A 13,341-nucleotide genomic window follows, 5' to 3' on the forward strand; every position below is an offset into this window, starting at 1 on the left:
CTGTTATTTTTTTTAAGATATTCCTGTCATAACAATGGCAGACGTCCATTTTCAATAAAAAATCTCTAATAGTTTTCGATATACATATTGAAAAAAATCAATTTTCAGTTTGTAACTTCAAAGGGCTGTAACTCGTTTTATGTGCACATTTTTTGTTGGTTGAAACTTTTGTTTGTTTTCCTACTAGGTGCAGATTATGCAGATTCTTGGTAAATCGATGTTTACAATGTGTGACAATTGTACACTTTGTGTTTCTTCATTTGTTATGTTGTTTCCACTATAGTTGTAAATAAAACACATATGTTATATGTTACAGGATTTCACTACGGGTATTAACTGCGAAAAATGCCTCCCAGGATATTACCGACCAACTAACACCCCACCTGACGCACAAAAACCTTGTATCCAGTGTAACTGCGAAGTGTCTGGTGCTGCTAGTACTTGCGTACAATATGGAGAGACAGCCGGAAAATGTATGTGTAAGGAAGGTTATACTGGAGAGAAATGTGAAACCTGCGATGTTGGTTATACAGGTTTTCCCGACTGTCAACCATGCCCTTGTGATGCCAAAGGAGTTAAAGGAATCGACAAATGCGAAGAAGGATGTATTTGTAAGGTAAGAATCGTATTTATGGTATTTATTATATTTAAGACCCGCCAGTTATGAGCCTGCAGAAGGATATTAAGAATAAGTTGTGTGAGTAGTCACGAATGTCGAGGTGTTGAGAAGAATGGGAAAAGAAAGAGTGGTTTTGAATATAATTAAAATTAGAAAACTGCAATATCTGGGACATGTCATGAGGGGGAATGTTATAACTTGTTGCAATTAATAATACAAGGAAGAATGCAGCGTAGAAGGAGTCGCGGAAGAAGACGTATCTCCTTTAAACAATTTGAGAGCTTGGTTTAAGTTCACTTCTTCTGAGTCTTAACTCGACAAAGGACGCTTTATACACATCTTAGATCGACAAATGCTTTCCACAAGTCTATATGTGACACTATTTGTGTTCGGTACGTCTATTTTGGTAGTCGTTGATTTTTGATAATCGTATAATGGCACTAGTGTCATCTAACTATAAATACTTGACCCACAGACGTGACACTTTGTGAGATAGGAGTTTATAGTATTATTAAACTGTTGGTGCAATAAAACCGATTTTAAAATTTTTTGAGTTATGACACTCTTTAAGCGGAGGTGCGATATAGTACAAGTACATGAGCTATGCCACTAACGACAATCATGTAGAATTGTAAATAGTTTACCTTATATTTTAAATTCCCCTGTATATCATTTTTCTTAATTATTAGTACGAGAACGGGATCAGAGTCTCACACATATGGACGTTGGCCCAGATGTGCAGAACGAATTGGGGATTACGGCGACGGTAGCGGACTACTTTTAACTTTATAGTGAACCAAATTTTATTACTAATAGGGATCGAAATTTATTGCAGTAGAATTTTAATAGTTTCGGATTTTAAGCATGAAGAGGGGAAGACAGGAGACTGTTTTGGTTGTAGAGTCAGTCGATTCTGAGATTCGAACTTAAGAGGTTGTATTTGGGATAATCGTAAGGACGTAATATTGACAAGCCGGTCATATATTAAGTAGATAATCGAGAATGTTTCAAAGGCACTTTCTTTTGTGAGAACTCGTAAAGTTTTAGTCGCAATTACACGATCACTTCTATATTTCGTCAATTTAATAGTATCAATAATTTAGCTATCTATTTTATTAATTAAAACTGTTAAACATCAAACGGACTTTTATTACGATTGTCTTTAAAGAATCCCTGCAATCATGATTATTCAATAGAATTGATAATATAAAGAATTTAGATTACACGTAGCTCATTTTTCAGAAGAAAAAATCTTTAGCAACAATGGTAATTATTATTTTAAATATAATTTTTTAAATCTGTAGTTTATGAAATTTTTGTTCGTTTTTTAAACTTTTTTTTTTTCGTTTTTAGGAAAATGTTGAGGGCAAATATTGTGATAAATGCAAATCAGGGTATTTCGGATTAAGAAATGACATCGAAGAAGGCTGTCTACCGTGCTACTGTTCTCAAGTAACAACTCTATGTGAATCGGCATTGGTTAAGAAACAAACAGTAAGTTCAAAGAACACTAAACCATTTTATATCCTTTTATTTTCTTACATTGTCTAGATTTTAAGCCTAATTAGATTTAAGAGAAATAGTCTGGACAGATTATCGGAGAATGGGCTATTTTTGGGAAAAGTTATTTACCAGCAATTTCATTGCTGGAATCGAATCTTATGATTGAATATATTAATAATATAGGTATGCAAAGTCCGCATATAGTGTGCTACTTTTTTTGTAAACAAAATGGCGCCCGAAAATCGTGATTCTTTCAATTTTTATTCTATAACTCCAAAGGTTTTAACTTTACACCAAAAACACCCAAACAAAAACTCACCGTAATTAAATTCTGCATAGAGACGTTGTTTTCCCGATTTACTTCGACGAAAATTTTTCCCCGAAATGCGGAAGTTAAAATTTTAGATAAGTAATTGTTTATCAAAAATTAAATCCCTTGGCAATATAAAAGCTCTATTCGTATAGATTATAATTCCAGAAGCCGATGGAAATTGCATGAACAGTTTAGCAACAATTGAATTGTTAATTAAAAATTCACGGTTGCTATAATAACCACAATAATTATGATACATAAGAGTAACTATGATTTTTGTATAAAAAGACACTGTAGCTATCTAATGTACTTTACAGTATTGAAATTGGAATATTTAGACTTCCTCAGGAGTATTTTAAAATTATAATCATTTTTTTAGTTTATAAACAAATAGAACATCTCAAGAAATATTAACCTAAATTAAATCATGAAAACGGTATTGGAAAAAAAGCGGCAGGACGCTTCTTCTAAAAAAACGTTTAATTGTGATGAGTGGTTCCTGAGATACAACCGGTCAAAATTGACCGGCATTTACGGCAAAGAAATAAACAATAGAATCACAATTTTTAAACCATCACCTTTTCATTTTTATCCTCTTTCTCCACACCAATTTTCATATCTTTAAAATACTATTAACATATATTATTATAATAAAAACTATCGATATTACGAGTAAAAATTGCCAAAAATAGCAAAATTCCAATCAAAAATTAGGTTGGAGAAAATGTAATCTCAAAGTTCAAAATCGGTATACGTTAAAAAAATGCATTTTCTCGGCTTCCCATGGAGCAATTTTCTTCATTATTTTTTTGTTCCCATGTAACTCGAGTAAAGCCATGTAACTAACGCATTATTAAATGTCAAACATGTTTTTGTTTTGTTATAATTAATTAATTTATTTATTATAACAAAAATTTTTAATTTGTTTAAATAAAGATTGTTTAAATAATTATACAGCTTTCAAATGAGAATATTTGTGTTTTTAACGTTAAAAGGTACACTTGTAGTAAGTTTATCTAAAAAAAGTCTACGACTGGAAAAAATATGTAGTTTTCTTTTCTTTTAAATAAATTAAACTATTATAACAAAACAAAAGCCAGTTTGACATTTAATAATGCATTAGTTAGATGGCTCTACTCGAGTTACTTGGGAACAAAAAAAGAATGAAGAAAATTGCTCCATGGGAAGCCGAGAAAATGCATTTTTTTAACGTATACCGATTTTGAACTTTGAGGTTACATTTTCTACAACCACATTTTTTATTTGGATTTTGCTATTTTTGGCAATTTTCACTCGTAATATCGATAGTTTATGTTATAATAATATAATGTTATGAGTATTTTAAAGATATGAAAATTGGTATGGAGAAAGAGGACAAAAATGAAAAGGTGATGGTTCAAAAATTATGATTCTATTGTTTATATCTTTGCCGTAAATGCCGGTCAACTTTGAACGGTTGTGTCTCAGGAACCACTCATTACAATTAAACGTTTTTCTTTTAGAAGAAGCGTCCTGCCGCTTTTTTTCCAATGCCGTTTTCATGATTTAATTTAATTTAATATTTCCCGAGATATTCTATTTGTTTATAAGCCAAAAAATTGTTTATAATTTTAAAATATTTCTGATGCCGCTTGAATAGTCCAATTTCAATTCTGTAAAGTAAATTAGATAGGTACAGTGTTTTTTTATTCAAAAATCATAGTTTTTCTTAGGTATCATAATTATTGTGGTTATTATAGCGACCGTAAATTTTCAATTAACAATTCAATTGTTGCTAAACTGTTTATTCAATTTCAATGGGCTTGTGAAATTATAATCTATACGGAAAGAGCTTTTATATTACCAAGTTATTTAATTATTGATAAACAATTACTTATCTAAAATTTTAGTTGAAAATTAAAGATTTTGTTGAAAAAACCCGCATTTTTCGGGGAAAATTTGTCGAAGTAAATCAGAGAAAACACGTCTGTATCCATAATTTAATTACGGTGAATTTTTATTTGGGTGTTTTTGGTGTAAAGTTAAAATCTTTGGAGTTATAGAGCAAAATTGAAAAAAACACGATTTTCGGGCGCCATTTTGTTTATAAAAAGTAGCACACTATCTGCGGACTTTGCATACCTATATTATTAATATATACAATCATAAGACTCGATTCCAGCAATAAAATTGCTGGTAAATAACTTCTCCTTGTATTTTGCGAATTAGCCTAGAGTAAAAGTGTTATTTCCAAAATTTCACATATTTTACTTAGTCATACAGGGTGTTAGTAAATAAGTATGAAAAATTTTAAGGGCTAATTCTACATGAAAAAAAATTGCCGGTTTGTTCTATAAACATATGTCCGCAAATGCTTCGTTTTCGAGATACGGGGTGTTGAAATTTTTATTTCAAACTGCCAATTTATTTATTGCTCTAAGACCAGTTGAGCTATGAAAATGAAATTTGGTGAGTTTTAGGAAGTAGTTATACATACAATTGAGAATTTTGTATTCATCATTGGCGCGCATACGGGTAATAGTCTGAATTTTGTAAAGAAAAAAATAGTACGCCACTGAGATATTTCAAATTAAAAATTATTTTTAAATTCCACGTTTAATTTTTGATAAAAAACCTTGCCTTTTTTTCATATGATGCACCGTTTTTATACATAAAAATAAATTCTTTGCGTATTTTTCATTTCTTAATACATCAAGAACTATCCAATACAATAATACTAAACTCGAACAATAACAGAAAATATTACTAATAAGATTTCACCTAGGTGCAAAGCTGCAAGAAATGTTTAAAATGATCTCCTTTACAGGTAACAGAATAATTGTATATTCATCATTGACGCGCGTACGGGTAGTCGTCTGAATTTTTTGAAGAAAAAAATAGTACGCCACTGAGATATGTCAAACTAAAAACCATTTTTGAATTTCTCGTTCAATTTACGACAAAAAATCTTTCTTGCCTTTTTTCATACGAGGCGCCTTTTTTATACAAAAAAAACATCTTAACGCTTACCAAATATTTGAGGTAGTTTCCATATGCATAGAAACTTAGTTCAAATACTTTGTAAACGTTAAAATGTTTTATTTTTTGCATAAAAACGGCGCCGCATATGAAAAAAAATGAAATAAAAATTTTTTGTCGTAAATTGAACCAGCAATTTAAAAATGATATTTAATTTGACATATCTCAGTGGCGTACTATTTTGTTATTTTTTAAATATACAGTTTAGTTTTCTTTCTATGACTTTTCCTTTCTTAAGTATCCCGTTTTGCCCCGGTCTCCCCTACTTAACTTATCTTATGGTATTCTGACCATTACGAATTTTTCTAAGGATAGATTTTGTTTTTCGGACCCACTTAATGAAATCCCCTGTATTGAAAGCCAATATATGGTAGAGGTACATTTACAGGGTACAAGGTTTCTCTTCATGTGATAATCTGACGCGCTCGAGTAACTGCATAAATCTTCGCTTAGGTTCCCTTGCCATAATAAAAATATTTTACCATCGTTTAAGGATACTGCAAAATTAATATAGCCTGATTAGGTATATATACTACGCTATTTTTACCAATGTTGACAAAATAGCACGCCATTGTTATGTAATTTGTGTTAAACACGACCTTCTTAATTCAAGCTTGGTTCAATAATTTAAATCAAATATTTAAACACTTTCCCCCGTAAACTACTGTTTAAATTAAAATTATACGGTTTATTCCAAAACATGAAGCGCACAAAAGCCCAAGCAAACTTCATTGTAACACAGGAAAATCTAATTGCGACTTTCCACGGACAGCGTACCAACAAAGGGCGTCGGTGGGTCTACTTCTTTGTTAAAGTAATGAGCTGAAATAAATTTCGAAATACCTCTTTCATCTCTACCAACTATAGTTTGAATATTAAACGGTTGTGTGTTCTATTTTTAAGTTTTAGCTTTTCTTAGATATTCTTACATACGATATTAAAAATACTTATACAGTGAGCACGTAAAGGTTGGAATAAATGGATTGTTTGATGAATGGGTAATTTTGGAAATAAATCCAGAAACAGGTCGATTTTTATTTTTAAATTACGATTTTTTGGCATATATAGCATACTAGTTACGTCATCTATCTGAGAGTCTGATAGCTCATTTGAAAGGTTTATTCAATTCTCTATTCAGTAATATAAACCTTAACATAATTATTTATACAGGGTATTCAAAAAAACATTTTTAATTAAATTAATTGACACAAAAAGAAGAATGTACGTAATTTATTTACTTTACAATACATTTTACTGCTGTCAGAAAACAGAGAAAACAGAAAAAAATGTTTATTTGAAAAATAAACATTGCATTAATAATAGCTATTTGTATGACAAGGGAGCAAAGTGCTACTTTTCCTCCCGAGAATATAGAGAAATTTACTTCCCGAGAAGTTTACTTCCCGACGCGTAGCGGAGGGCAGTAATCATTCAAGGGAGGAAAAGGCACTTTACTCTTATGTTATACATATGATTTTTCCACCTTCCTCAAATAACAAGTCTTGTTTTCATTTGTAATTAATTTATTTATCGCCAACCGTCACTAAAGTCATTCATTATTGTACTCATTTGACGCCATTTGCGGCAGTAAAGTATCACTTTATTGTACTGAAAGAAGAATTTTACTTTACCTGCCACGATTAATCGAATTGAATGTAAGTGGTCGATGGCAGTAGTCGATTATTTATTTGAGTTAACTTACAATTTATTTACTTTAATTATTAAAAATATTGTACAAAATTTACGACATTGTTAATTAAATTTATGTCAAAAAGTGAGTAGTAGTATTTTGTGATTATATTCATATAAAATAAATCAACAAAACTTTACCGATTTAGTAATTATTCAATATTGATAACTATCGATTAAAAATTGAAAGCGGCCATCATGCAAAAATCATCTGTCATCACTGTCATTAAATGTTTATTACGTCTACAAGTAAAAAAATTCTTAAATTGTAAATTGTAAGTAAGTGTTAAAACCAATATCAAATTGTTTGCGATAAAATTTTGTATGCACCACGTCAGTGAAGACTCTTTATCGAACTCGTCTGTTACTCGCCTCGCTCGCTTCGCTCTCTCTGCTCATAATATCTGAATCGTTCGATAAAGAGTTACTTTACTGACTTGGTACATAAATAACTATTATGTATCTAACAAAATTTATTAGAGAACTAAAACTAACAAGTAGGTACAGTATAACTGTCAACTGTCAAATATAAGTCAAATTATTATTAATGTAAACATTGTTAAATCAAAATAACAATTTACTGTTTTTTACCATTCTTCAAAATACAGGATGTTCTATAAATAAACGTTAAAATGTATAGACACTTACATAATAGAAAATAGAATATTGTATAGAGTATAGGGAGTCAATAAGTTATTTCATCAATGACATACCATGACGTCACATTTACTTTTACTCCCTAGCGAGTAAAAGTACTTTGTCTCCCTAGGGAGGAAAAGTACGCCTTTGCTCCCTGCTATCAGGTCAGGAAATTACTTTCAATAGAGGTAAGTGGAAAACATTTTTCCTGTTTTCCGACAGTAATAAAATGTATTTTGAATTAAATAAAATACATACATTCTTCTTTTTGTCTCAATTATTTTTATTCATTTTTGTTTCTGGATACCCATGTTGTTTTGTATGCCACTAGAGTGAAACCTTAGTCTTTTGCTAGCAGTTGCCGCTAGGGCATCTATGCCATTTCGTTCGTTGCAATCTGTGACTGTACGCCGGGGTTTGTTTTGGTTGGATCAGAGAGAGCAGCATATGTGCCTCCTGATGAGAGACTATTAAGTTTCGAAACCGGTAGAGGTGCTTGCTGCACTCTCTGATCGGACTAGAATATGATGCGGCTGTATTTTCGTTTTGCAACGAAATTGAAAATGGTTATTCATTTTGAATTATGTTACTATTTATATTACTGACTAGAGAATTGAATAATCTTTCAAATAAACTGTCACACGACCCCTATGCTCATTTAAAAAATCATCGATTACGTCGCCACGCCCAGATGGATGACGTCACTATTATGATATATATCCCAAAAAATTTCAATTCAAAAATAAAAACTTGTTTCGGGATTTACTTCCGAAATCGCCCATTCATGAAAAAATGAATGTATTCCAACCTTCACGTGCTCACTGTATCGTTTTAAGCAAAAATAAATTTATTAAAAGTTAATAATTTACTATTTTATAGATTTTTGACGTTGCAACGATAGACCAAAGATAGGATGTTCTGTATTCAATATTTTGATAATAAATGGTGGTTTTGCTTGTTTTCGATTCAGAGGGTTGCACACCCGCTGGACAGGCTGTTTCTACCATTTCAGGCGTCCTCAGCAGCGTTCGTTAGCGTGCACTCCTCTGAATAGAAAAATAGCTGGACCATCAATTTAAAGGGAATCTGAAAGATAATTCAAATTCCCCATTAGGACGCGATACAGCGACATCTCATAACAAATTGAAGAGTCTCAGATGCAGAATCCACCAATTTAATAAAAATTAAAATGGTAAATAGTAATTTAAAACTGAGACTTTTCGTGTTGAAAGTTCTTTCTGGTACATCCTTAATCTGCGACTTTTTCAATTAATAAGACCGCAGACGACGAATATAGAAAACGAAAAGGAAACCATCACATTCCGTTTTCATTCGTCTAGGAAAAAAGGACAGAAGAGGAACTTTCAGTACTCAAATCCGAGTAAAGATAGAAAAATAATAAATGATGGTTTTGCTTGTTTTCGATTCAGAGGGTTGCACACCCGCTGGACAGGCTGGACAGGTTTCTACCATTTCAGGCGTCCTCAGCAGCGTTCGTTAGCGTGCACTCCTCTGAATCGAAAAATAGCTGGACCATCAATTTAAAGGGAATCTGAAAGATAATTCAAATTCCCCATTAGGACGCGATACAGCATCTGGACGCCTGAAATGGTTGAAACTGTCCAGCTGGTGTGCAACCCTCTGAATCGAAAACAAGCAAAACCATCATTTATTATTTTTCTATCTTTACTCGGATTTGAGTACTGAAAATTCCTCTTCTGTCCTTTTTTCCTAGACGAATGGAAACGGAATGTGATGGTTTCCTTTTCGTTTTCTATATTCGTCGTCTGCGGTCTTATTAATTGAGAAAGTCGCAGATTAAGGATGTACCAGAAAGAAATTTCAACACGAAAAGTCTCAGTTTTAAATTACTATTTACTATTTTAATTTTTATTAAATTGGTGGATTCTGCATCTGAGACTCTTCAGTTTGTTATGAGATGTCGCTGTATCGCGTCCTAATGGGGAATTTGAATTATCTTTCAGATTCCCTTTAAATTGCTGCATCTGAGACTCTTCAATTTGTTATGAGATGTCGCTGTATCGCGTCCTAATGGGGAATTTGAATTATCTTTCAGATTCCCTTTAAATTGATGGTCCAGCTATTTTTCGATTCAGAGGAGTGCACGCTAACGAACGCTGCTGAGGACGCCTGAAATGGTAGAAACAGCCTGTCCAGCGGATGTGCAACCCTCTGAATCGAAAACAAGCAAAACCATCATTTATTATTTTTCTATCTTTACTCGGATTTGAGTACTGAAAGTTCCTCTTCTGTCCTTTTTTCCTAGACGAATGAAAACGGAACGTGATGGTTTCCTTTTCTTTTTCTATATTCGTCGTCTGCGGTCTTATTAATTGAAAAAGTCGCAGATTGAGGATGTACCAGAAAGAACTTTCAACACGAAAAGTCTCAGTTTTAAATTACTATTTACTATTTTAATTTTTATTAAATTGGTGGATTCTGCATCTGAGACTCTTCAGTTTGTTATGAGATGTCGCTGTATCGCGTCCTAATGGGGAATTTGAATTATCTTTCAGATTCCCTTTAAATTGCTGCATCTGAGACTCTTCAATTTGTTATGAGATGTCGCTGTATCGCGTCCTAATGGGGAATTTGAATTATCTTTCAGATTCCCTTTAAATTGCTGCATCTGAGACTCTTCAATTTGTTATGAGATGTCGCTGTATCGCGTCCTAATGGGGAATTTGAATTATCTTTCAGATTCCTTTTAAATTGATGGTCCAGCTATTTTTCGATTCAGAGGAGTGCACGCTAACGAACGCTGCTGAGGACGCCTGAAATGGTAGAAACAGCCTGTCCAGCGGATGTGCAACCCTCTGAATCGAAAACAAGCAAAACCATCATTTATTATTTTTCTATCTTTACTCGGATTTGAGTACTGAAAGTTCCTCTTCTGTCCTTTTTTCCTAGACGAATGAAAACGGAACGTGATGGTTTCCTTTTCTTTTTCTATATTCGTCGTCTGCGGTTTTATTAATTGAAAAAGTCGCAGATTGAGGATGTACCAGAAAGAACTTTCAACACGAAAAGTCTCAGTTTTAAATTACTATTTACTATTTTAATTTTTATTAAATTGGTGGATTCTGCATCTGAGACTCTTCAGTTTGTTATGAGATGTCGCTGTATCGCGTCCTAATGGGGAATTTGAATTATCTTTCAGATTCCCTTTAAATTGCTGCATCTGAGACTCTTCAATTTGTTATGAGATGTCGCTGTATCGCGTCCTAATGGGGAATTTGAATTATCTTTCAGATTCCCTTTAAATTGCTGCATCTGAGACTCTTCAAAGTGTTATGAGATGTCGCTGTATCGCGTCCTAATGGGGAATTTGAATTATCTTTCAGATTCCTTTTAAATTGATGGTCCAGCTATTTTTCGATTCAGAGGAGTGCACGCTAACGAACGCTGCTGAGGACGCCTGAAATGGTAGAAACAGCCTGTCCAGCGGATGTGCAACCCTCTGAATCGAAAACAAGCAAAACCATCATTTATTATTTTTCTATCTTTACTCGGATTTGAGTACTGAAAGTTCCTCTTCTGTCCTTTTTTCCTAGACGAATGAAAACGGAACGTGATGGTTTCCTTTTCTTTTTCTATATTCGTCGTCTGCGGTCTTATTAATTGAAAAAGTCGCAGATTGAGGATGTACCAGAAAGAACTTTCAACACGAAAAGTCTCAGTTTTAAATTACTATTTACTATTTTAATTTTTATTAAATTGGTGGATTCTGCATCTGAGACTCTTCAGTTTGTTATGAGATGTCGCTGTATCGCGTCCTAATGGGGAATTTGAATTATCTTTCAGATTCCCTTTAAATTGCTGCATCTGAGACTCTTCAATTTGTTATGAGATGTCGCTGTATCGCGTCCTAATGGGGAATTTGAATTATCTTTCAGATTCCTTTTAAATTGATGGTCCAGCTATTTTTCGATTCAGAGGAGTGCACGCTAACGAACGCTGCTGAGGACGCCTGAAATGGTAGAAACAGCCTGTCCAGCGGATGTGCAACCCTCTGAATCGAAAACAAGCAAAACCGTCATTTATTATTTTTCTATCTTTACTCGGATTTGAGTACTGAAAGTTCCTCTTCTGTCCTTTTTTCCTAGACGAATGAAAACGGAACGTGATGGTTTCCTTTTCTTTTTCTATATTCGTCGTCTGCGGTCTTATTAATTGAAAAAGTCGCAGATTGAGGATGTACCAGAAAGAACTTTCAACACGAAAAGTCTCAGTTTTAAATTACTATTTACTATTTTAATTTTTATTAAATTGGTGGATTCTGCATCTGAGACTCTTCAGTTTGTTATGAGATGTCGCTGTATCGCGTCCTAATGGGGAATTTGAATTATCTTTCAGATTCCCTTTAAATTGCTGCATCTGAGACTCTTCAATTTGTTATGAGATGTCGCTGTATCGCGTCCTAATGGGGAATTTGAATTATCTTTCAGATTCCCTTTAAATTGCTGCATCTGAGACTCTTCAAAGTGTTATGAGATGTCGCTGTATCGCGTCCTAATGGGGAATTTGAATTATCTTTCAGATTCCTTTTAAATTGATGGTCCAGCTATTTTTCGATTCAGAGGAGTGCACGCTAACGAACGCTGCTGAGGACGCCTGAAATGGTAGAAACAGCCTGTCCAGCGGATGTGCAACCCTCTGAATCGAAAACAAGCAAAACCATCATTTATTATTTTTCTATCTTTACTCGGATTTGAGTACTGAAAGTTCCTCTTCTGTCCTTTTTTCCTAGACGAATGAAAACGGAATGTGATGGTTTCCTTTTCGTTTTCTATATTCGTCGTCTGCGGTCTTATTAATTGAAAAAGTCGCAGATTGAGGATGTACCAGAAAGAACTTTCAACACGAAAAGTCTCAGTTTTAAATTACTATTTACTATTTTAATTTTTATTAAATTGGTGGATTCTGCATCTGAGACTCTTCAGTTTGTTATGAGATGTCGCTGTATCGCGTCCTAATGGGGAATTTGAATTATCTTTCAGATTCCCTTTAAATTGCTGCATCTGAGACTCTTCAATTTGTTATGAGATGTCGCTGTATCGCGTCCTAATGGGGAATTTGAATTATCTTTCAGATTCCTTTTAAATTGATGGTCCAGCTATTTTTCGATTCAGAGGAGTGCACGCTAACGAACGCTGCTGAGGACGCCTGAAATGGTAGAAACAGCCTGTCCAGCGGATGTGCAACCCTCTGAATCGAAAACAAGCAAAACCATCATTTATTATTTTTCTATCTTTACTCGGATTTGAGTACTGAAAGTTCCTCTTCTGTCCTTTTTTCCTAGACGAATGAAAACGGAATGTGATGGTTTCCTTTTCGTTTTCTATATTCGTCGTCTGCGGTCTTATTAATTGAAAAAGTCGCAGATTGAGGATGTACCAGAAAGAACTTTCAACACGAAAAGTCTCAGTTTTAAATTACTATTTACTATTTTAATTTTTATTAAATTGGTGGATTCTGCATCTGAGACTCTTCAGTTTGTTATGAGATGTCGCTGTATCGCGTCCTAATGGGGAATTTG

At 33.3% G+C, this 13,341-nt stretch overlaps 1 protein-coding gene across 1 annotated transcript in view; it reads left to right on the forward strand.

Moving 5' to 3' along the window:
- Positions 1-13,341, forward strand: part of LOC126883564 (laminin subunit alpha-1) — a 490,753-nt gene that overhangs the window by 20,626 nt on the left and 456,786 nt on the right. The window contains exons 4-5 of the mRNA XM_050649204.1: positions 317-616; positions 1,973-2,113. Coding sequence (XP_050505161.1) covers positions 317-616; positions 1,973-2,113 — 441 coding nt within the window. The remainder of the gene's footprint in view (positions 1-316; positions 617-1,972; positions 2,114-13,341) is intronic.

This window comes from Diabrotica virgifera, chromosome 4 (genome assembly GCF_917563875.1).
Source record: "Diabrotica virgifera virgifera chromosome 4, PGI_DIABVI_V3a".
NCBI lineage: Eukaryota > Metazoa > Arthropoda > Insecta > Coleoptera > Chrysomelidae > Diabrotica > Diabrotica virgifera.